The following is a 27,126-nucleotide window of genomic DNA, read 5'->3' as shown; positions in this document are numbered from 1 at the left end:
CTTTTTGTTTATCAAAATAAGGGACGGGACGAGCAGCACGTACCTTGCCCATTATAATGCAGTGCCGCTCAGGATTCTTGAAAAACCCAAAAATTCTGAACGGCACTACAATAATTGCGCTGGTCACCGAGAGACGTAAGATGTTAAGTCTCATTTGCACAGTAATTTCACTAGCTACGGCGCCCTTCGGACCGAAACACACTAATGTTTACACATTTCTGCTTCACCCATCTGGTTGTGGTACCCATAATCGAGCCGGCATCCTGTGCAAAGATCGTCCCACTGGTAAACTTTTACACATAAAATTTTTGTTTTTTTATCATACTCTTTAATACCTTAATAAGGTGATATTATTATGTTTCCTCTCAATTTTAATACTTCTTCAGAGGGCGGAATTTTTACTTAGGCAGTCCTGCCTCTTATATTACGTAGTATCAGGAGCGTGCATTGATTTTCTAGCACTGTGGATCTAACTAGTCCTAGTTGAGCTTTGGAATATGCAAAGATTGCTTACCGAAGGTATCTAGGATCTAGCGTTAGGAAAAATTTTATGAGTGGGTGTGTTCAATAGAAGTTTGGCAATAAAATAATAACCAAATTAAACTAAATTAACTTTTACACTAGTGCTATATTTATTTAGGCCTGCCTAATTGCCTGTATGACATGCACGCCCCTGCGTAGTATTTACATTCCTCTTTCGCTAATGTGAAATTGTGAAAACGTGCTCGCAATGTCCACCGCGCCTGAACCTGTCATCGCGCACGCGGGTTTCTACGTTTACAAGCACTAAGCCAAATTATATCTAGCTACCGCGCCCTTGTAACCGAAGCACTATCAATGTTTGCACACTATAATATATATTTTTCATTTCTCATTCTCTGAAAGTAATGTTGTTTTTATCTGATTATTGGGTGGAAAATGCTGCTTCCCTGCATAGAGAGGGAAAAACTCATACAAATTACTTCCTACCTAAGGGCCGGAATGAACTTTGAAAATAGAACTGTTGTCAGCTGTGTTTTATGTAAAAACAAACAGTGTGAACATAGCGTAAACTTCTTTGGGCGGAATAAGCCGCAACAATTACGCGGTGAATTCCATATTTAAAATGTCGACATAATTTGACAACTAATTTTAAATAGGTACTATTTATATTATTATATATTATCAATAAATAGTTTAGATAAACAACTACTTTTATCTTCCTCATATTCGAAATGAAAAGTAAAGTGCTTAACACGGGTAGAAGAATCAATTCCTACTCGGACTATAGCCTAAATAGGTATCTCGGGAATTGATTCTTTCGACCCTAGGTTTACAATCTTTTTATTTCATCTTCATGTCCCCTTATAGCACAGCGATCACTTTGAATGTTGACGCGGCAGCACGCAACAGGGATTCTGGCCTAGCGAAACTCTCTAAGAAAAAAGCGATTCTCTCGATTGTATGAAACGTGCAGTCATTGATAGATTGACAGATAACGGCTATAATCTAATATCACCACGTTATAAGCAACTGTTCGCTTTCAAACTTAGCCGGATTATACGTCTGCGTCAATCGCCATACTGTAATAACTACTATTACACAAATAAAATTTGAGAAGCAAAATTTCCAACATGCAAATATTGGGGGCAAGTCAATTTCCTAATATGCAAATATTGGGGTTGATTGGGTAGATGAAGCCACAACCTGAGAGTTGAACAAAGCAAACAGAATTTTATAACGAGGTGGTACACGAACGGTTAGCTCAGTCGATTAGAGCACCGGCACGGAACGCCGGAGGTCGTGGGTTCGAATCCCGCATCGTTCATAAAAATTTGTTTTTCAAATTTTATTTGTGTATTAATCCTAGAAGTGAGGGTTATCACTTTAAAAACATAACATATTGTTTATAACTACTATTTCCAACTTACGTCAAATCACTGCACATTTCATACTGCACTAAATTTCAGGCAGTACCGCCTCTTATTACGTAGTATTTACATCCTCTTAGCAGGGGTCTAGATTTCAAGCTAAAAAAATGGAAGACGAGCGCCGTTCGATGTTCTCCTGTTTTGAATGTCCCACAAATATCAATTTAAGTAAGTATATCTTTATTTGGAACAAACACTACAAATAGCATATATATACTACATATATCAAGCTTGCACAAATATTTACCGTGGCAGCGTTGTACCGATATTGGTATCACACGAGATAGCTACGGTAAACAGAATATATTTATAAGTCGATATATTATTGTGTTTAGAATGTGCGGGAATATAGGTACTCATGAACGTGGAAACAAGGCTCTACCAGAATAGGAGAATCCCTCCCCGAGCACTCTAGCTCGGGCTGCCCTTCGTATGGGGAGGGCATATAATTTTGTTAGGATATATAATTGTTAGGATATCATCCCCACCATCTGATTGTGTGGCGGTCCTCAACATTGCGGTTTTCAAGGAGCTTTCTTCCTCGTACTACAAAGCTGTGGAATGAACTTCCTTGTGCGGTGTTTCCGGGACGATACGACATGGGTACCTTCAAAAACAGCGCGTACACCTTCCTTAAAGGCCGGCAACGCTCCTGTGATTCCTCTCGTGTTGCAAGAGATTGTGGGCGGCGGTGATCACTTAACAACAGGTGACTTGTACGCTCGTTTATCCTCCTATTCCATAAAAAAATAAAACAATTATTTTTAATTAAGTGCCTAATTTGTTACAATATCAGAACTATTCTAATGCTACGCTATGATATGCTAACAACATAAATAAACTGCATTCCAATCGATTTAGCTGTTTCTGATATTAACTTGCACAGACGGTAGTTTCATCAGCATTTATTTTTTTACTAGTGCACAAATTACGATTTCTAGTTATCGCGTATTAGCTACACAAGACGGTGAATGCATTTTTCAATTGCGTGAAATCGAAATTATTCCATCAATTTTACGAATATCAAATATATAATATAAACTTGCCGTATAGCCCGATGCCCGCAACTTCGTCCGCGTAGATCTTGGTTTTTAAAAATAATAAGTAAGTTTGGAATTGAAGATTATCTCATGTCTCATTCCAGTTCAGGTTCCCGTTTTCGCTCCCGTTCCCAACATATTATATGAATCTTAATTCGAGGAAGATTGCTTTGGCAAACTAAACCTACTGCTGGTATAGTTATAGCTCATCGAAGTGAATTTCAGTTTTTCATAAATCCCGTGTTTCGTGTTATTTTACATTGAAATTAATAATATACAAAATACTTACTAATATGTGATCCCTGTGTCTTTCATATTATCCTAGTAGTACTATTTTACAAAGTTTAACGACGCAATCCTGCATTGTATTTTCAATTATTAGTAAAGTTTAACAGAACATGTGGGACGTCAACAGCACACATTGTTCAAGACTGACCGGTATCTAGTTGGAGCGCACGGTGACCAATCCCTAATCAAGTTACCAATATAATTCTACCAAATGTAATATATTTCTACTACACTTAAAATCGGTTATCTATTGCTCAATTGTAACGTTGTAAATTTTTTAACGTTTCAAATCAACTCAACCAAACATCAAAAATTTTCAGAATACGCATCTACCAACAAATGAAATTCGATCTTGTTACGAGAATACGCATCATTCAATCTCCCTAAATCGAAACGTACATAATATGGTAACAGACAGGTTGATTATAAAATAATTGTAGTCATGGAAAAGTATAAGGTTCATATATATTTTTTGATTTTATGAAAATAAGGGACGAGGCGATCAAGACGTTCAGCTTATGGTAACTAATACGCCTTACCCATTACAATGTAGTGCCACTCAGGATTCTTGAAAAACCCAAAATTCTGAGCGGCATTACAATTGCGCTCGTCACCTTGAGACATAAGATGTTCAGTCTCATTTGTCCAGTAATTTCACTAGCTACGGCGCCCTTCAGACCGAAACACAAGAATGTTTACACATTACTGCTTCACTGTGTGGCACCCATAATCTAGCCTCATCCTGTGCAAAGCCTCCCATTGGTCAATTATAGGTTATAAATATAACCGTCCATTAGAACATTATTTACATCTGAAGACGTTTTTTTCAAATTCGACAGTTTTTGCCCATTTGACCCGGAAGTAATTACTTATTGTTCTTAAAATGTTACTGTTCATGTAACAGAGCATAATATTATAGTTTCTTATGGAATTTATGGATTGAAAAATAGAGAGCTAACCTACATTACGAGATTACAGAGAGAGAATAATAGATTAAGAATTGTTTCTACCTATATTTTTTTTATGGAATAGGAGGACAAACGAGCGTACGGGTCACCTGTTGTTAAGTGATCACCGCCGCCCACAATCTCTTGCAACACCAGAGGAATCACAGGAGCGTTGCCGGCCTTTAAGGAAGGTGTATGCGCTTTTTTTGAAGGTACCCATGTAGTATCGTCCCGGAAACACCGCACAAGGAAATTCCTTCCACAGCTTTGTAGTTAGTGGAAGAAAGCTCCTTGAAAACCGCACTGTGGAGAACCGCCACACATCCGGATGGTGTGGACACACAGATGGTGGGGATGATATTCTAACATGTGGCGTGTCGTACGAAGGTGGAATTCGGCGGCAGGAATCAGGTTAAACAGCTCTTCGGAACACTCCCCGTGATAAATGCGGTAGAAGACACACAATGAAGTGACTTCTCTATCTATATAATGAAATAATAGTCACATGAGTCGATCTGCATCAAAAAACATAAAAAGATTATATTTATAGACAATTCGCGCTCATTCAAACACTACGGGAAAACCCCTACTTTGCGATTATTATTTATTTATTATTATATTTTAGGTTATGAACGAAAGAGGATAATTTTGGGTTAATTTATGGAGGTTGTGGCTTGGTTTGAAATGAAATTTATATATGTACCTATTTATTCAACATTATAAAGAAAAAACCCGACTTAGACACGACTGATCCTATTAGTGCCGACTTTTAATTTATTAAACTTATTAATACACTAGCTGTCCCAGCAAACGTTGTATTGCCGATATTAAAATCGCTAAGCTAAAAAGTAACTGTTGATCGTATATGGGTGAAAATTAGAATTTGTAAGTATTTTTTAATGCTGACTCATAATCAAACAAATTTAAAAAAAAATCTCAAAAAAATTAAAAAATAACAATTTCGCGTGGACCACCCACCAATAGTTTAAAATGAATAATTAATTAGAATTTTAATTATTTCCAAATTTCTCAGCAAGTAAAATATAAACTTAATTTTAGCTCAAATAAAATATGATAACAAAAGTTTTATGAACGATAAATTTTAAGTTTTGTCATAAGAAATAAAGATTTTTATAAGTACTACGTGCTTAGTCATGTGTGTACGGGGTCGTCGTCGCGGGTATCAACTAGTTATTAATAAATTAAATCAATTTTCATCATATAAATGTTGACACCAAGCCTATTTATTTAAAATCGTTTATTTTTAATTTTTGCCTGCATCTGTGTTGGTGAAATGAAAAACATTCACGTTCTAAATATTGATTTCGCGCAATAAAGTACAAACCAAATTTGTAACTAAAATCCTATTGTATTTACTTGTGGCACAGCCTTGCGGTAAATTTATTAAATACTTGATGCAATAACAAAATTCTACTAAAGTATTTATATTTTATGAAACAATTATTGCATATTTCAAGATATTTTTTGTATGAAATTTGGTTCATGGCATATGAGTTCGTAATTAAATAATTAAAAGTTCAAGCTATGTGAAAATTATTTCAATGGCACTTTCTATTCTATAGTATACTTAATTACCATAATAAACAAAAATCTCTCACAAACTTCACTAAACAACACTTATTTTCTTTACTTTATTAAACAACACCTAATTACGAATCTCGTAAACTTTTTAAGATAACAAAAGCAACGGTCCGCGTATACAGCCAGCATTCGGTCGCGGCGTAGTCGTTGGTACTGATTATTGAATGGCGAATGCAAGTGAACGTGAAGGTGTCTTAAGAGACGTAGTGATGTTCTAAAGTTTTATCGACTGTCGATAAAATTATATTGTTTAGTATTTTTATTAAGATAAAGATTAGGTAGATGTTTTCCCAAATCTTATTAAACTAAGTTAGCGTAAACTCCCAAAACTAGATGGAATGTTATTAAAACTGTGCTATTGTTTAAGTCATATTATTTACAGTGATACAGTTATTGGCCATGGAAACTCAAAAATCACAATTTTTTATTTAAAATTTATCTAAATATAAAGTAACCCTTAAAGGATCACCTCTTTTCGAGAACACGTCCTCAACGCAAACTGATAAAAGCTAAATAAAATTAAAGTTTTTAAATCGAGTAAACCAACAGATACGGTCATTAAAGCCATATATTTTGGGTTTTAAATGGGTTTCTTTCTCTGACCTAGAATCATACTTAGATTAGCATGGGTAAATTTTTATATCTTATCAGGATGACATATCCTTTTTGGATGCTGTTCGATGTGTAATGCATTTCATTTTGACGAATTAATTACGGTAATATATAAATGATTAGATTGATTTAAATTGAGATGTAAAGGAATTCAATTTATTCAAAAATTATTAAATTACAAAATATATTAATAAATACAAAGTGTGTGTGTTACTTAGAAGTTATATAACACGTTGCCTGAACTAGGTAATACCGTGTTTCAGGCGTAAAGCAAACATACTAACTAAATAAACAGAACAAAGAAAATGAAAAAGGTATAAATTAATCTAAGTTTATGTATATACTGTACAATAATTTATATATTTATAGTTTAATCTCGTTAATAAATTATAAACAAAATATTAATCAGTACATATTATCCGAACCAAAGAAAATAAGGAAAACGCATTCAGACTTCATTCTCATTTAAATAATTATCTTCAAATTAGTTTTGTTCGTATAGTGTACGATAAAATCAACAACACATCTGAAAATTTATTCACTACAACACTAGTTATTCTACTGAGTACGAGCCAATCAGACCACTTGTCCGGATATCTCTGGCCATTAATGCGAACGGAAACATCAACTTTATCACGACGTAATAAAACTCATATTACTGTTTGTACTTACGTCCTTATCGAAAGTTTAATAATAATTAGATTGTTACTTGTTGTTTCTTTTAAACTTCATTGAGCTAAAGGCAATGGTCTTGTCAATGATTGATAGTCAAGTAAGATAGTAGGTATATTTATATGAATGTATGCTAGGCGAACTTATTATGAAATATTGTTATGTACTTATACGTAAACTGTTCTCTAAAACACCTTATACTGATATGATAGAATATAACAAAAAAAAAAGGTTTTTTATATACACACAAAAATACAATAAATAATAATAATAACTTTATTTCCCAAACATTACAATAATTAATAATAGTTAGTAGTTACAAGTTACAAATAGTTCTAAATTATATTATTAATTATTTACATACAAAACAGGGAGCAAAGACAACTAAACTAGTATGAACTGTGTTTCAGCTGTCAGAGACTTCTCGGTACAAGACATCATTACCTATATAGTCAAATCAAATCAAATTATCAAAATCAGATAAAATAAAATAAAAAATACTGTCTAAATACAAAAGTGAGATTAAAATAAAATAAAAGTATAACTTCTAAGAATGTGTGTGTATGTGTGTGTGTGTGTGTGTGAGTGTGTGTGTTTTGTTCAATTTTAGAAACAAATATACTCAATAGAACAACTTCACCGAATATAGAAATTCTTTCACCAGTAAAATGGTTTAATATAAAAGAATAAGATAGGCTTTTTTTATCTTTACTAATATTATAAATAGGAAAGATTTGATTGTTTGTTTGCATTGAATAGGCTCCGCAACAACTGAACCGATTTGAATAATTCTTTCACTGTTGGGAAGCTACATTCTCCCTGGGTGTTATAGGCTATATTAAATTTTCAAAAAATTAGGGGGCCCCTACTAAAAGTCCAGTAATGTAACCCAAGGTGTAAAAATACGTACGCGAACGACGTCGCTGGGTATCGGCTAGTTTAAAATAAAAAAGAGATCCTTGCGGAAAATACGTAAAAATTTAAGGTAAGTATCGTAGAAAATGACGGTTTGTAAAACGTTACAGTAAAAAGATCAAGACATTAATAATAATAATAATATTGACACTTACACAAATTATCTTGCCCCAAACTAGGCATAGCCTGTACTATGGGTACAAGACACCGATATATTTAATACAATATACTTACTTAAGCATACATAAGTACAAATAAACATCCATGATTCGGAAACAAATATTCATATTCATCATATAAATGATTGCACCTACCGGGATTCAAACCCGGGTCCTCTAGCTCAGTAGGCAGGGTCACTACCCACTGGGCAATAGGGGTCGTCTATAACCCAGTATTATACTTTAAAGGCATAACATGCTTTTATATTCCTAAAATTGATTTGTTTATTATTTACTATTTGCAGTGCCGGATTAAGCAAGCGTGGGGCCCGTAAATTCTTTCATAGAGCCCATGATCTTAATTGGAAATAGTCGATTACCGAATGTCTGAGATGGATTGTCTTAAGGGGAAAAGTTGGAACGTTTCACGTATCTGTGACTTCAAGTAAATTAACATACCTCATCTTAAGAAGTTTCACTCGAAAAAATAGGCTCAGGCAGAATTGAGTGGGCTGAAGCCTGAAATATGCGGGGGCCCCTTTTGCCCGGGGCCCGTAGCAATGGGCGCTGACTAATTAGGCAAGCATCTAAGTAGTTTTAGCCCAGGGCTCCACATACGGCCCGGCTCTGTTAAAATTAGGTCAAGGATCTCCTGAAGAGAATCCAACTCAAGAGTATAGTGATCCCAGGGTTGCTTCAAGTAGAATAATCCAGTAAAGCGTCAGAACAAGTGGGCATCGTATAGAAGCATGATGATAATGAAAATTATAAGGGATTTAGCAGAAAGCGTATCTGTATATCACCAGCTGATAATGAAATAATTACTACATTTGAAACCATAATATACTTAATCCAATGAATCGTTTTGGTTATCATTTTGCTGTCTATTATTATTACTTCTACTATTATATATTATTTGTCTATTAAAACATTCAAATTACGTAAATCTCTAAATTAATTGTTGGAATTTACAAGAAGCGTCTAAGATTAAATGGCTGATGTAGCATTTTGTGATGCCTCTGGAGTGATGGACGAGAATTAAATTTATATTGTATGTAAAAGTTTTAAAATATAAAAAAATAATTACTCTCAAATTGTATAAAAATAATTTAATGATATTTCATATTACACGTTATTTAACTAAATTATGCGGTATAATAATATTTTCAGTGATTATACCTATTTAATACCTTCTTTATTACAATATTTATTTTTAATTCAAACATATAATAGCGCGAGGAATAAAAGTTTTTAAGGATTTTTGTTTTATTACTCCAAAGAAGAATCATTTTTGGCGTGCGTAGGTACATATGTATGTATATACACTTTTTTATTAAATAAAAATTGAATACCGACTAAAAAACAGCGGCATGGCTTGTTTATTACTGTATGGCAATGCTGGCGGAGGTGAGACATTCTCAGAACAAAATAGTTGCAGCATTGTTCCATACAAAATGCTACAACCAATACAACAGAGGTCTTGAATTTCAACCAGATACAGGTATTGTCATATATACATACTTATGAGTTTTTTTTGCTTATGTCACGTTCAAAGAAAAACAGCTCCTAACCAGTGCCGGAATAAGCAAGCGCGGGGCCCGTAGAAAATTTTTTGAGAGCCCTTGATCTACCTATATTGGCAATAGTCAGTTACCGAGTGTCTGACGTGGATTGTCTTAGTGGAAGTCAAATAAACTTTATTCAATTAGGCTTAAACTAAGCGCTTTTGAATCGTCACTTAAAATACTTCTTTTAAATTAGGTACTGAATCTAGCATATCTTCAGAAATAGTAGAGCTCGTAAGAAGAACATACAAAAAAAATCAACAGTCACTCTTCAATCAATAGAGTATTTTAAAAAGGCTGTAAAATAAACGCGGGAAACGTGAAAAGTGTCTAAATGTAAACATTTTGCATTTTCTTGGTTTATGGTTAGTTATAACTATATGCCAATTTTATTTGTAAGGCCGTAAAGTTTCCCTCAAAAAATTACACACAGTCAGAGATGAGTGGGTTTAAATATGCGGGGCCCCCTTTAGGCGCCTAGTAATTGCTAAGCGCCTAATACTCTTGCTACGTGGTTAATCAGGCACTGTTCCTAAGATGTTTTATTAAATGTATTACGATTGCCCCCTATTACCTTAACTATTAGTCATATGTGCTCTAACCCGAATGAATCCCTATTTTGAATTGTCTTACTTAATCGATCATCGGTTATGTTCCTTACTTCGTTAGGGTCAACTGAAGTACACGTCAAATGTCAAAATCCAAGTGTAAATGTCAACATTGACAAATTACTCCTCTAATTTGACGTTGATTGAACAAACTCTTTGCATTTAATAAATTATGTACCATAATAATATTAGTGTTATTGCCAATTCTGTAAAGGATATAAAAATCAAGACAACTGCAAAAGAAAACGTTTATCGTTCGTTTCCGGTTCCGGCATTCGAAACCGAAATTGTAACTAGTGAACGATATAGAGTTTTGTTCAACCTTAAACAATTTTTTTTACGATTTTTACTTTCACTACCAAAATTTTTGAATAGTCTAGTTAAACAAACCAGTTTTTCCCGTCTTCATCGTCATTTGTCAGAACACAGTTTCTATTTAAGTCACCTAATATAATATGATACATTTCTACATTTTCGTACGTGTTTTGTCTTGTTTTTGTTATAAATCTTGCGGAATTAACCAGTTAATATTGGTTATAAAAAACTTATCGATCACACTCCGAATGAAATAATATAGACAAACTGATTCAAACCGGTAATTACCGTTAAAGTTTAAACCGGTTTCAATATTTGTTTGAGCGTATAAATAACTATTAACTGCCTAGAGTAGTAGCTGCAGGTAACATATTGGTTCTCAGACTATATGCGTGTTTTTGGTTTCGTTTTTAAAACTATAAGAAATATAACTGACAGAAACTTTCACTCACCCATTTTTCTCCTTTTCCAGCATCTCCGTTTCTTCATCTGCAAAACGAATAGATTGTTAATAAATACATTTTTTTTTTGGTATTTTTAATGATATATGTGGCACAAACAGACCTACAGTATAAATCGTTGTCTTGCACCCATTAGGACTAGGTGTGCCTAGACTCGGGGCAAGATAATCTGTGTAAAAATGTGTCAATATAAAAAAAAAATACGTAAGGACTGGCTGTCTGTGACTCAACGTTACATACCCTTCATTGCATTATATTGACAATAACAATGACCCTTTCACTTTTTAAGACAACAATAGCTCAGATTTTTCCTTACTATAAATAGGTATGTACTTAATCGTAATTTTAAATCAATATTCTTTCATTGTTAAACCTACATAAGATGCAGATAGTAATACCACGACCGTTGGAAGACCACGACATACTTAGTATAAGAAATAAATAAGCAGCTATCATGAATGATAATTTCATTATAATAATAATAATAATCACTTTAATTTAGATTGTTCCAGCGTCTTAAGGACGCCTAAAAATGTTTATATTGTCTCGCAATGAATTTACTACGCTTTGCTGTATTTATGTTTCTGCATTTTTAAAATATCGGTCTGATCGGTGAAGCCAACAAAGCTCGCTTGTGAGTCCCTACTGGCTGGCCTTCTGTGTAGAGGCCGCCGCACGTACTTACGATTTCGATGCCTACACGAGGAGTGAGACAGGCCTGACTATGGGAAGAATATTAGCTTAGAAATGTGCCCACGTATAGCAATCTGAGTATGCCTTAGGCTGGTATAATACTACGCTGTAGGCAGTCATATTCAAACTCAAATATTTTTATTCAAATTTGGAAACGTTATCACTTATTGAAAGCTACTACCCATTCAGAAATAAATGCCTGAAAAGAACGGGCTAAAGAAACTTAGCGGGCTTCTTCTTCTTTGTTTTTTTTAATAAAATTTTGATACAATAAAATTTTTACTAATAGTTTGAAGATGATCGCTCCATTTCCAATCTGTCGTATCATTAAGAAAGTCATTTATGCTATAGAAATTTTTACCACATAAACGTCTTCTAACAATCTTTTGAATTTCGTAATACATTTGTCTTAAACAGTTACTGGGATCTGTTTGTAAAAGCATATACATTGTCCCACAAAAGACTTAGGTACTAACTCGACATAGCCGAGTAGTTTATGTTTGTTCCTCGTGTTAACATTGTGACTATCACAGTTTCTCGCAAATTCGCTAATGTTATGTACACTCATAACATTATCAAGAATATATTGAGAGACAACAGTTAAAATATTTATTTCTATTACTTTTGCCTTTGACCTAGGTTATCGTCAACACCATCAGCCGATAGACGTCCGCTGCTAGACAAAGTCTTCCCCCAAAGATTTCCACGACAATCGGTCCTCCGCTGCCCTCGTCCAATGTATTCCGGCGATCTTGACCAGATCGTCGACCCATCTTGTAGGGGGCCTACCAATACTGCGTCTTCCGGTACGTGGTCGCCATTCGTCGAACTATGTGCCCTGTCCACTGCCACTTCAGTTTCGCAATCATTTGGGCTATGTCAGTGACTTTGGTTCTCCTCCTATTAATTTATAATTCGTCTCGCAGGGAAACTCCGAGCATAGAGGTCCAACACTGCGTCTTCCGGTACGTGGTCGCCATTCGTCGAACTATGCGCCCTGCCCACTACCACTTCAGTTTCGCAATCATTTGGGCTATGTCAGTGACTTTGGTTCTCCTACGGATTTATTTATAATTGGTCTCGCAGGGAAACTCCGAGCATAGCGGTCTCCATTGCCCTCTGAGCGACCATGAGCTTTCTCATCGGGCCCATAGTTAGCGACCACGTCTGTGTACCGTACGTAAGTCATCAATACGAGTAGTCAGAAATAGCGCGATAAGCCCTCATAGCCCAGGTGAAACACGAGTCGAATAGATTAAGACAAATCTTAGCAGAAATTTCACAACTGAAAACTCACAACATTTGGATAATCATGGATTACTGTAAAATAACCATAATACATCCTTACAATGAATTCAAGCTCTAATTCTATTCGTCCAATATACGATAATTTATATTTATACAGTTTATTATTTATTACTTACTTTTTATGAAATAATTTATATTATTTCAACACAACTCATTTGTTGGATGCAGCCCCTTACAAACGAATTTGTTATTTATATATATATCACAGCCATTGTAAAATACTCTATTTAATTGAAAAGAGTGGCAGTTGAGTTTCTTGTAGGTTCTTCTCACAAGCTCAACTTTTTACGAAGATATGGTAAATGCAGTAATTTAAAGAAATATTTCTAGTGACGAACGAAGCACTTACGCCTAATTAAAAAATGTTTACTTGACTTTGACTAATGCCTAATTCAATAAATTTTCAAATTATTAATTTTATCTGTCAGAAAACATTAACTTAACACTGTAAAAATTAGTTAGTCATAGTGGTAATCATGAAATAGTGTAATTTGGTAACACTAATAATTGATTTCATAATATTGATAACTTACATGTGGCAGCCATATTTGATTTGTACTCTCAGACACCATGATTCACCATCATCCGTTGTAGGTCATCTGATAATAAATAAATTGTTTATAATAAAAAATTAACTAAATAAAATTAAGTTTAATTAAATAAAATAAATAAACAATACAATATCAAGATTGCTTGAATAGGTCGGATGAGAGCAGCGAAGGACCAATCATCCTGGTGATCTTTGGGGGAGGCCTTTGTCCAGCAGTGGACGTCTTCCGGCTGAAATGATGATAATGATATAAAATCCATTAGAGCCAACAGTATCAATCTAGTACTTGTTCATTGAAAGTACTAGTACACAAACAAAATGGTATGTTATTATTGTATTAATATTTTGGAATACTTAGAAGTTAAACTGAGTTGAGCTAATAAAACATGGGTGAAAGTAAAAGCAGCAAGCAAGGATTCTAACAATGCCAGGAGCTACGAAGGTACAGTACTTTTGTCATATTTTTCATGTGGAGATTTTTGCCTAGCATCAAAGCACTAAGCCTTTCGTTCCGGGAAACTCTGATAGCGCGGTATCCCTCAGATCGGTGTGATATTGGCGCTCACTCAGCGTTCTCTCAATATGTATTATTTTATGTGTAGCAATAGATTGCTTATAATTAGGATAATTTAAATGAATGTACCAGAAAGCTATTGAAGCAAGCTAAAAGACCTACAAAATAAACCATTGTATAAACAAAATAAGGGTCAGAATGTGGTGAGGGAGTAGGGTGCCCTATGGCACTTTTGTTTTGGTATTTTTGAAAAATCTAGTACCCCGGGGCACTGTTGATTTGGGAAGGTTAAAAGCACACTTTATGTTCCTGGGCTAGTAAGAAAAAAAGAAAAATTGTATTAGCCTATCCACCCCGTACAATAGAGGTGACACAATCTGTTTAAAAAAAGTTGATCTCATCCACAAAAAATATACTGGAAGGTTAAGTAATAATACATATGAAACTCTTGGCATAATCAGAATCCTCAGATTTATTTAGCACAGTGCTAACATTAACACATACATGCAGGTTAAAGGTCCATATGAAGTTACTAATCGAAGGCTAGGAGATAATATTGTAAATTACATTTGTTCACTTTAGAGCAATTTTGTGGCACAAAGGCTTATAGGTAATGACATGATTTGAGATAAAACATTCCATAATCATTCAGCTTTAACCTAAGGCTTTCTCTTTTATTTCTAAACAGATTAATAGACAAGTTAGTTCGGTTTACAAGTTAATACAATGCATTGTATGTACTTGTAGAATGTCTTATTGAAAATTCTAAGTACATACATATATTATGTAATCAATAAATAACAAATCATTGCGTTTTTTATTACTAACAAAAACTTGTTTGTAGTTTGCCAATAAGTTTCATAGAACTTGTATATGTACAGGACCTTTTATCTATATACAATGATTTCATTGATATATTTTAATTTGTAAGTAATAGATTTGATTTACTAGAAAAATTTCCATGAACTAAATTTTAAAATAAGCTAAGCATTGAGCTTTGTTTCACATTAAATATACCAAGTACTTAAGACACTTTTAACTGGTGCAAAAGAAACTTCTAACTTATAAATAGTTCTATACTTCTTAATTGTAAGCCCTCGAAAGTAGAACTTACTTACTTGCCCTGTAGTTATATATATAATTATTCAGGTCACATTACTCGAAGCAAACTAGAAAAGACTTAATAAACTATGGATATACACCAAAATACAACATCTAAATAAGCCTTGCAACAAGTTTTCTGTTCCATATAAGGCGCGACAAGTTAAGATGAAATTAAACACTAAAGAAAATTAATTAGAATCCTGTAAAGTGAGTAATATTATTTTTTAAATACTGGGAAATGAAAACAAATTCTTTGGAAATTGATAAATAGATGAAAATTTGATTTCAAAACAGATGCCTTTGTGACGCAACAAAGACATTGACACTTGACAGATATCGTTAGAAATTTTGTAAGTCAATGATAGAAACCACGGATATGCTGCGACCACGGACTAGTAAAAAAATAAGGACTCCGTGTCACCTTACATAACAGTGTAGCACCAAAACAAGCCATTAACGTTTAAATACATAGCTCCACGCACACACTTACACTACTACAGGCCGATAGGCGGCCATTATTAGAATTGTCATCGTTTTTGACATATCAGTTTACACAATAAAATATTTCAAAAATGCCGTAGTGCGTTGTGAAAAAGTGTAAAAACGATACTATATAAGTATTTGTGGCTATATATGATTATTTAAGCGAGAATAAATTGTGTAACTAGTATCCCCCGTAACCGCAAACATATATAGTGCTTCACTTGCTAATATCACGGCGCGGAGTCCTTCTTTTTTTACTCGTCCGTGGCTGCGCCGTTAGAGATGTACCTAACAATAAATATAATTTTTGTTTTGACATAATTTTAGGAACATTATTATAATTTAATTTATTTTTATCTTAACGTACTTGAAAATTATAGGTCTACATGCACAATAACGACATAAATTCAGCTATCGTTAGAATATGCGTCAGTGTTGGCAACAATTAGTGTGGGGAAGACGTGGAAAGAAATCATGTTTTATAAATTTATTCCTATACGACCTCTGAGTGTAATTCTCTTAATTTTCCACCAAATTACAAAATTGGCACTTTTAGAGTTCTTTTAAAACCAGAGGAAATCAACTTAACTTAACAATAACACCTCCTTGCAATGAATACTTCTTAGATCTCATTAATTACCTACTTAGTTATGATATAAATCCTCCGCCTTGAAAAAATCGAGTATTTTGACCTCACTTTTGAGTAAACAACCGCGCATTTTGCAAGAAATTTCTTGCCTCGCACAGCCACTTTGTGGAATTAATTACCGGTTGCTGTTTTCCCGAACCGGTACGACTTAGGGACCTTCAATAAAAGAGCACACTCCCATTTCGACCTCCTCGGCCCACGTCCTATGTCGCTGTAAAAGCCTTCAGGGCTAACAGCATAGAGGTTTTTAGTCGGTATGGGGTGTCCGCTTGCGCGGACACTCGCGTCCGACATATTACGCCCCGTCCCGGGGCGTAAATACGTAACTGTATTTTCCTCCTCTCGAAAAAAAACACTCTCACCTTAAAGCCCGGCAACGCATCTCTTGACACCCGTTGTTGCGGATGTCCATTTTTTGTTATGAAAATCAGGGACGAGACGTGCAGGATGTTCCGCTGATGATAATTGATACGCCCTGCCCATTACAATGCAGTGCCGCTAGGGATTATTGAAAATTATTGGGATCGTCGCCTTGAGACATAAGATGTCAAGTCTCATTTGCCCAGTAATTTCACTAGTTACGGCGTCCTTCAGACCGAAACACAGTAATGCTTATATGTTACTGCTTCACGGCAGAAATAGGCGCCGTTATAGAACCCATAATCTAGTCGGCATCCGGTGCAAAGGAGCCCCTCCGTCCGTTTGGCCCCTCTTATAAAAAATGCAGATGACATTGATCTTTACAGTTCTGAAAAGTCTATAGAAGAGTCAAGTTATCGTCTAAAATATGCTCTTGGGTACCCTTCTAAATAACTACTCCAACATAGTTTCACACTTTCTGTTACCAAAAGTAAAGTTGTTCTATTTGCTAACAAAACACTAAGACCATTCTTAAAAAACAAAATCGACAACTTTTACCGGTTGAGATTCAAGTTAAGTTTTTGGGTGTCTAGTCTGTTAAGGCAACAAATTAACAGGCACTAATTAATTAGAATATATATCCCAAAAGTGTGAGAAGAACATCAACATCCTGCGTTCTGAATTTGGTGTGTGGTGAGGCGCCCACCGTTTTGCACCCAAAAACTTTTTAATAATGTTATCTTTCGGAGCCATATTGATTATGGTAGCTCCCTTTAGGCCCTGGTAACAAATCATCCGCATAATCTTAGGTGCAATGAAGACCCGCACTATGACTGCCACGCAAGTTGAGTGTGTTGAACCTCCTGTATCACTCCTTCGTCAGTTCCTTGCAAATAAATTAATTTGTCAAATAGTTAAATTTCGAGAAACTCCCTTGCTTAAAAAATTTGATCAACTTCACCAGATGAAACAATTGCTATCTTAGAAGCCATTTAATTCATTAAGTAACTCCATTATACTTTCTCATTCAAAAGTTGCCTCCAAGTAATTTTCTCAAATTCATTTCTTTCAAAAAAGATTACAATTGCCTATATTTAAAAAAAAGACAGTCACATGAAAGTCATAACCTCAACATTAACATTATTTTAGCATGGGTAATAAAAGTGCAGATGCATGTGCTTAGTCAGCTTCACAAATAGGATCCCTCCAACACTCAAATTTTTTCTGACGTCTTAAGTAACTAGGTACTAAGCTGAAATCCATGATTTATGATAGTTAGTCCAACATTTGGAAAACTTCCAAAACTTTAGGAAAATTCTATGGAGATCATCAATCTGATATTCCACCAAAACCAAGGTTCTCGAAATTCAAAAGTTCCCATAAGCCGGTAATTTCACCAATTTGCCGCTTACGTCTAAACCATGCCTGCATTTCAGTATTTCTGACAAAACTTAGGATAAGGAATTACTCTCTGTGACTGTGGCCTATATGAGGGAAATGCGGACTACAAATTCATTACTTGTCCTTTAAGCAATTTTCCCTTTACAATTTTCTGAAATGAAAATGAAATTCCTCACCCTACATGCTTTCCTAGGAGACATTCTCCTTTATTTGTAAATATTTTTTCTATCTAAATATATTAGGGAAAAAGAGATTAAGCTCTACCATTAGGTATATCGTGTATATCTCCCTAATATGTGCATTTTTCTTAAGTCATTTTCTAATTCTACTATCTGCATGTATGTATTTGTTTCAGAATTCATAATAACATAATATGTAATAAAATAACTGTTGTATATTATAAACACTGATCATTAATGCCCATTTAGACGGAGAGATTCTCTCGCCTCGAAGAAACGATTATTGAAGGAATATAAAACATATATTCGTCTAAACGTTCGCTCTTTTCGCTCGTCGACTTAGGCGACAATTGCCTCGCCATGGAATATTTATTGTGTCCATGTAAAACAGAATTTCAAAGAAATACTCGTATTTCGTTTATGCCAAATGTTACCATGAGTAGAGTAGGTACGCGAGGGTGTTTTAATTATTTTTGCTCTTTTATCGCAAGAAGTCATTAAACGGCAAAAGAAAAAAAATCACGTTATCAGTCAAAACCACTCGAGTGCCTAACGCTTTATAAACAATACCTACAGTTTAATCCCAAATACATTTAATTTGACAGTACTCCAACACCAGTTTTGTTAATGAACTAGAAAACTTTAATACACTCATTTGAATGCTGCGTCAAAAAATGCGGCCGACAGTATTCGGGATTGCGTTCCGTTTTAAATAGTAACCAGTATAACTGGCTATAAAGGAACGGCTTCACAGTATACTAAATTGAGGTCACACTGTACAGTGGTCGCAGTGCATATCGGAACATACCCAAAATCTTTGGCGAGATTTTAGTTCTTGCCTGTACTTTAACACTTTTATACGATTATTGCTTGTGATAGTAGCGTACGCTTTCTCGAACCGAAACGTGCGAGAAAGTCTCTCCGTCTAAATGTGCCGTAACTAGTGATAGCCTACCTCAACCTGACATAGGAGACAATAAAATCCACAATATAAAGAATAGAATAAAAGTAATATACTTAGCACGGACTAGTAAAAAAAGAAGGACTCTGCGCCGTGATATTAGCAAGTGACCTTTATGCTAGTGTGTGTGCGGTTACGGGGTATACCAGTTACACAATTTTTTCTCCCTTAAACCGGGAGCCGGCTTGTTTTGGTGCCTCACTGTTATGTAAAGTGACACGGAGTCCTTCTTTTTTTAATAAGGTAATTAAAAAAAAACTGGTTAGTATACAAGGCTACAGTAAAAAAACCTAAAATTAAAATAGTATTGTCATCAGTCATCATACATGTAGGTACATGAGTAGTAGGGATTCGCCGGTTCTGGCTCACAGTAGTGGGGATTCGCCGGTTCTGGCTCACTTGTTCGAGATGCCTACTAAAAAAAAAAAAAAAAAAAAGTTTGGTGTCAAACTGGGGGTTTTGATGTATTTCCGAGCGATTGCGCTGATCCGTTTTTCGATATCTCTTATAGTTTCAAAGTTAGCTTTTTAAGTTAAACAGATCCATACTCATTACTAATCAGTGGTAATTAACCTAATGATTGGTGAGCGACTCAATGTCGATTCTTTGAAAGTGATAGATGTAATTAGTAAATTACCTCTCACATTCGTTACTACGATTAAAACGACAGTTTTGAGCTGTGTTTATTATTAAGTTAACAGATGATATAAATAAAGTATATAATAAAACATCGTTGCAGATTGTATCATTTTAAAAATATTTGATAAAATCATTCAAACTCTTCTTATTTAAATTTAAGTATAGATACTCGCAACACATACTGCGGTAAATAAATTCTTTACTCTTGTAGTATTGTAGATATACATTCTGCAATTGCTTTGTAAAAACCTCAGCTGGAATCCCTGAGCTGGACGATCAAATGAATTGAAATATTGTCCAATACCCTGCTCACCAATGTGTGTTGCAACCCAGTGAGAGCCTGGCTTATTTTCACTATCTACATTGCTGACAATATAACAGGGCGTTACAACGTATATCGACAATCAGTTTGCTGCGTAAACATTATTTTGAATACTGAGATCCATTTTCTTCAAATAATGCTGTATCTCGATTGTATTCATATTACCTTAGAATAATATATTTAAAAGTTATTGGATTACAACTTACAATAAAACAAAACATCACTTTAAGTACATATTTAATTTCAAAATTATAAGGCAATATAGTAGTAAGTTTAACTAAAACTAATACACACGATGAAACGATTTATTGTTAGCCTACCATTTATTGATTATATTTAAATATAAAAATTTATAAATAAAACAATATACAGTACCTACATAACAACTTACTCTACAAGTTATATATCTAATCTATTCTTTTCAAAAAAAAATATTGTACCTTAAAACTTATTATATATAATATTTATTTTATTTTATGATGACTCCAAGCTAAGATATCAATATAATTTGCTTAGATATACCGTTGGGACATACATACCGTTACAAATTAGATTTATTTATTCGTTGAGTGAAAATATTATGCTTTATTGACTTAAATCTATGCATTGAACAATATTCATTCTTATTTCCAAACAGGCATATCTTATAATTTTCCATTTTCATATACTTACTTATTAACAAGTGTATTTTCCCACAACATCTAATACATACGTTTAGATCTAAGTCCTAGGAATTCATTAAATGTGTTAACTTTGTTTTCATCTTTATAATTATCGTAGCGTATCGTACCCAAAGGTAGCAAAAAATTTTTTTCTGCAGTCAGAGGTTTTGAAACGCAAATGTAAATCAGGTTTTATATCTATGCAAATTTTTTATATATTAAACTAGCAGTATCAGTGTACAATAATTTTAATTTATTTGGAAACTTATTTTACTAGTGAAAGCCATCGCATTAGAGTTTTAGAAATTTTCAATATATAAAATCCCAACTAAATAGGTTTATTGAAGAACAATTTAGTTTTTCGTAATTGAACTGCAACCAAATTTTCATTTTAAAACAGATAAACTATGGAATTCTATCTTGGCAATTAAAGCTTGTACAATTTTACATTTAGTCTTTTTCAATATTGTCCATTGTTCTTTATACATTGAGTTATACATTAATTTATAAAAATCTTTTCGAAATCAGATGTAGGTAGCTTGTTTATGCATGTTTGTATTTAAATTTATGTAATATTTTAACCATGAGCTTTGTTTGAATTTTAAAATTCTATGAATATGTTGTTTTTTCTGTGTGTGTGTGTGTGAGACACATTGCTTTAAATTTCTGAAGTAAATGACATATGTATTAGTTAGTTGACATAGGTTTGGAACAAATTTTATGCTTTTTGTATCATCAATACTTACATTTTATATTCTCGGGGCATAAGGATAGGTCAGAATGTAAATCATGCAGTTCAATTGAATATTCTTGGTCTACTTCCAAAATAAAACCAAATTCTAAATCATCCGGAACATCAAAATTTGTAGGGACATCTACCCATTCAAAACCTTCTGTGGGAAGGTATGGAGATATAGCCCATCCGTAAAGGTTATTAGCATCAAAATAAGTTATAAACGACTTTCGTTTTTCTTTGTCCTGTTCTCGCATAGTCAAAGTCAAAGTTCTTTATTTGCCAGAAATATTCACAAGTAAAGTTGTTACAAATTTAAGAGTAGGCACATGTTTCGTCTTGAGAGACATGCAAATATTTCAGTGGTTTCGTTTTATATTGTAACCTATACTTATTTGTTTAAATTCGCTTTTGCATAACGATTCCTACATTGAGATATACAGTCTCAAATACCCGATCCAATAAAAGCTATTTGTTCAAAGCCCTAAAGTAATTCTAATTTAATTTTTGTGCATTTTCACATAGCACCCCAACTTTTAAACCCAGGCACTGTATAATAATGTGCTGGATCTAGACCATATTATGTCTATAAACATAGATCTCGGAAATTTTCAAATACATATTTTGTTTAAAGTGAAACATTGATCTTAAGATATAAATCTGAATTATCTAATTTATAATCTTCATCGGAAATATGTGTGCCGGTAAATATATTTTAAAATCTATCACGATCATGGAGTGCTGAAAGTTTTAAGCAATCGTGTGGTGTTATAAATTCATGTGGATAAATTATTTTTTTCTAAGACGTAAAAAATTATTATTATTTGGAAAATTTAGTCTTAAATTTTGAAATTGTTCTTCCTTCAAATATTTGACAAGTTTGTCTAAACTGAATGGAAACATTTAAACGAATCAACATGTCAGTTGAATTTTACGATTATTTAATTTTATAGTTTTTGTGAATGACTTGTATTTTTCTTACGTTTGTGGATAATGAATGATGAATTAAATAATCGTAAAATTCAACTGACATGTTGATTCGTTTAAATGTTTCCATTCAGTTTAGACAAACTTGTCAAATATTTGAAGGAAGAACAATTTCAAAATTTAAGACTAAATTTTCCAAATAATAATAATTTTTTACGTCTTAGAAAAAAATAATTTATCCACATGATTCCTACATTGAGACTGTATATCTCAATGTAGGAATCGTTATGCAAAAGCGAATTTAAACAAATAAGTATAGGTTACAATATTATAAAACGAAACCACTGAAATATTTGCATGTCTCTCAAGACGAAACATGTGCCTACTCTTAAATTTGAAACAACTTTACTTGTGAATATTTCTGGCAAATAAAGAACTTTGACTTTGACTATGCGAGAACAGGACAAAGAAAAACGAAAGTCGTTTATAACTTATTTTGATGCTAATAACCTTTACGGATGGGCTATATCTCCATACCTTCCCACAGAAGGTTTTGAATGGGTAGATGTCCCTACAAATTTTGATGTTCCGGATGATTTAGAATTTGGTTTTATTTTGGAAGTAGACCAAGAATATTCAATTGAACTGCATGATTTACATTCTGACCTATCCTTATGCCCCGAGAATATAAAATGTAAGTATTGATGATACAAAAAGCATAAAATTTGTTCCAAACCTATGTCAACTAACTAATACATATGTCATTTACTTCAGAAATTTAAAGCAATGTGTCTCACACACACACACACACAGAAAAAACAATATATTCATAGAATTTTAAAATTCAAACAAAGCTCATGGTTAAAATATTACATAAATTTAAATACAAACATGCATAAACAAGCTACCTACATCTGATTTCGAAAAGATTTTTATAAATTAATGTATAACTCAATGTATAAAGAACAATGGACAATATTGAAAAAGACTAAATGTAAAATTGTACAAGCTTTAATTGCCAAGATAGAATTCCATAGTTTATCTGTTTTAAAATGAAAATTTGGTTGCAGTTCAATTACGAAAAACTAAATTGTTCTTCAATAAACCTATTTAGTTGGGATTTTATATATTGAAAATTTCTAAAACTCTAATGCGATGGCTTTCACTAGTAAAATAAGTTTCCAAATAAATTAAAATTATTGTACACTGATACTGCTAGTTTAATATATAAAAAATTTGCATAGATATAAAACCTGATTTACATTTGCGTTTCAAAACCTCTGACTGCAGAAAAAAATTTTTTGCTACCTTTGGGTACGATACGCTACGATAATTATAAAGATGAAAACAAAGTTAACACATTTAATGAATTCCTAGGACTTAGATCTAAACGTATGTATTAGATGTTGTGGGAAAATACACTTGTTAATAAGTAAGTATATGAAAATGGAAAATTATAAGATATGCCTGTTTGGAAATAAGAATGAATATTGTTCAATGCATAGATTTAAGTCAATAAAGCATAATATTTTCACTCAACGAATAAATAAATCTAGTTTGTAACGGTATGTATGTCCCAACGGTATATCTAAGCAAATTATATTGATATCTTAGCTTGGAGTCATCATAAAATAAAATAAATATTATATATAATAAGTTTTAAGGTACAATATTTTTTTTTGAAAAGAATAGATTAGATATATAACTTGTAGAGTAAGTTGTTATGTAGGTACTGTATATTGTTTTATTTATAAATTTTTATATTTAAATATAATCAATAAATGGTAGGCTAACAATAAATCGTTTCATTATAAAAAATTCATAGAATTTTAAAATTCAAACAAAGCGCATGGTTACAAAATTACATAGATTTAAATACAAAAATGCATAAACAAGCTACCCACATCTGATTTCGAAAAGATTATTGTAAATTAATGAATACCTCAAATATTTAAATAACAATGGAAAATATTGAAAAAAGAGTAAATGTAAATTTTGCACTGTATGATTTAATTGCCAAGATAGAATTCCATAGTTTATCTATTTTAAAATGAAAATCGGTTGCAGTTCAATTACAAAAGACTAAATTGTTCCTCAATAAACATATTTATTTGGTATATTGCAGGTATATTGGATATTTCTAAAACTCTAATACGATGACTTTTACTATAACTATATGTTAAATAAGTTTCGAAATATATTAAAATTATTGTACACTGATACTTATACTTTAATATATAAATTTTTAAAGAGATATAAAACCTGGTTTACATTTGCGTTTCGGAACATCTGACAATGCAGAAAAAATATTTTGCTATCTAAAACTCAATAATAAGAAGTTAGGCTATTTTACAGATGGAACAAAGTTAACATATTTAATGAATTCCTAGGACTTAGACCTAAATATACGCGTAAGATGTTGCGGGAAAATGCAACTCCAAATTTAATAAGTGTTACTAAGTAAGTATATGAAAATGAATAATGCCTATTTAAAAATAAGAATGAATAGTGTTCAATGCATAGACTTAAGTCAATAAAGCATAATATTTTCACTCAACGAATAAATAAATCTAGTTTGTCATACCAAACGAAATATTTAAGCAAATTATATTGATATATGATAGCTAAGGTAGCTTGGAGTCATCATAAAATAAAATAAATGTTATATAAGTTTTAAGTTAGATTTTTTTTTTTAATAATGAGAGTAGATACATCTTTTATTTATTTGTGGAGTAAGTTATGATGTAGGTACTGTATATTGTTTTACTTATAAATTATTATATTTAAATATAATCAATAAATGGTAGTTTAACAATAAATCGTCTCATAGTAGTAGAGGGTGCATTCTGTGTGGGTGTGGAAAATCAGTTTTCGTAAATAATTTTATAATATTTTTGAATGATGTCAGTGACACAAATTGTATCTAAATCACCTGATGCTTTGATGAAATGCAACCTTTATACAATCTCAACCATGTCAATTAGTTTCAAGATATAACTACCTGATCTCTATAATGTTTGGCGGAAGAAAAATCTTAAACTAATACTAAAAATAATTAATGACCCGATGAGGAAATCTGATGGTCGAATTGTTGATATATTCGCGAAAGGAAGTAATCACAGAAACTAGTGTATTGTATTTATCTCAAAATTTGTTACATTAAGAAAATAACAAAGAGCTTTATCACTTAACTCAAGTTACATATTTCATAAATCAAAGTTCGTTTTGAATAAGCTCTTATACAATAAAATTGATAAAAGTCATAATATTTCAGTAGATTACCGCAGTTATGTTTATGTTTGATCGTTTGTAAGGGTGTGTATTAGTTTTAGTTAAACTTACTACTATATTGCCTTATAATTTTGAAATTAAATATGTACTTAAAGTGATGTTTTGTTTTATTGTAAGTTGTAATCCAATAACTTTTAAATATATTATTCTAAGGTAATATGAATACAATCGAGATACAGCATTATTTGAAGAAAATGGATCTCAGTATTCAAAATAATGTTTACGCAGCAAACTGATTGTCGATATACGTTGTAACGCCCTGTTATATTGTCAGCAATGTAGATAGTGAAAATAAGCCAGGCTCTCACTGGGTTGCAACACACATTGGTGAGCAGGGTATTGGACAATATTTCAATTCATGTGATCGTCCAGCTCAGGGATTCCAGCTGAGGTTTTTACAAAGCAATTGCAGAATGTATATCTACAATACTACAAGAGTAAAGAATTTATTTACCGCAGTATGTGTTGCGAGTATCTATACTTAAATTTAAATAAGAACAGTTTGAATGATTTTATCAAATATTTTTAAAATGATACAATCTGCAACGATGTTTTATTATATACTTTATTTATATCATCTGTTAACTTAATAATAAACACAGCTCAAAACTGTCGTTTTAATCGTAGTAACGAATGTGAGAGGTAATTTACTAATTACATCTATCACTTTCAAAGAATCGACATTGAGTCGCTCACCAATCATTAGGTTAATTACCACTGATTAGTAATGAGTATGGATCTGTTTAACTTAAAAAGCTAACTTTGAAACTATAAGAGATATCGAAAAACGGATCAGCGCAATCGCTCGGAAATACATCAAAACCCCCAGTTTGACACCAAACATTTTTTTTTTTTTTTTAGTAGGCATCTCGAACAAGTGAGCCAGAACCGGCGAATCCCCACTACTGTGAGCCAGAACCGGCGAATCCCTACTACTTACATGCATCTTTGAAAAATGTATTGTTTAAACGTTTGAAAATTAAATTTTTTTTAAATTTTAAGTTTATAGTAGAGATAAAATTGTCTTAAAAAAAAGAGCAATCCATAAAATACACTGGCCTTCAAAAGTAAGTATCACACTTTTAAAATTGGGATAATGTGTTAAGTTCACAAGATATACTTTCGAAATAAAAAGGAATCCTAAGAGAATTTAATTTTGTACAAAAAAAAACTTTATAGTCGGTAACCTTCTTTTAAGAATTGGCTGAAAAAAAAAATCTAAAACAAAACCATTCCTTTTTCAAAGTGGTCGTTTCC

The 27,126-nt window shown here is 32.8% G+C and overlaps 1 protein-coding gene across 4 annotated transcripts in view; it reads right to left on the bottom strand.

Moving 5' to 3' along the window:
* The window catches only part of LOC126964454 (copper-transporting ATPase 1), a 94,009-nt gene extending 78,460 nt beyond the window's left edge, over positions 1-15,549 (bottom strand). For 2 of the 4 annotated variants that reach the window (XM_050807556.1, XM_050807553.1), the window contains exons 1-3: positions 15,277-15,549; positions 13,628-13,693; positions 11,085-11,121 (exon numbers count right to left, since the gene is read on the bottom strand). In XM_050807556.1, the coding sequence (XP_050663513.1) occupies positions 11,085-11,121; positions 13,628-13,640 (50 nt within the window). In that variant the 5' untranslated portion in view covers positions 13,641-13,693; positions 15,277-15,549. Of the gene's footprint in view, positions 1-5,781; positions 5,947-11,084; positions 11,122-13,627; positions 13,694-15,276 lie in introns of those variants that run through there. The other 2 variants (XM_050807555.1, XM_050807554.1) reach the window with 2 other exon arrangements.
* Between the last annotated feature and the right edge of the window lie 11,577 nt (positions 15,550-27,126).

The sequence above is a fragment of the Leptidea sinapis genome, chromosome 5 (assembly GCF_905404315.1).
Source record: "Leptidea sinapis chromosome 5, ilLepSina1.1, whole genome shotgun sequence".
Lineage (NCBI taxonomy): Eukaryota > Metazoa > Arthropoda > Insecta > Lepidoptera > Pieridae > Leptidea > Leptidea sinapis.
This window is presented reverse-complemented; position numbering and strand designations above follow the sequence as displayed.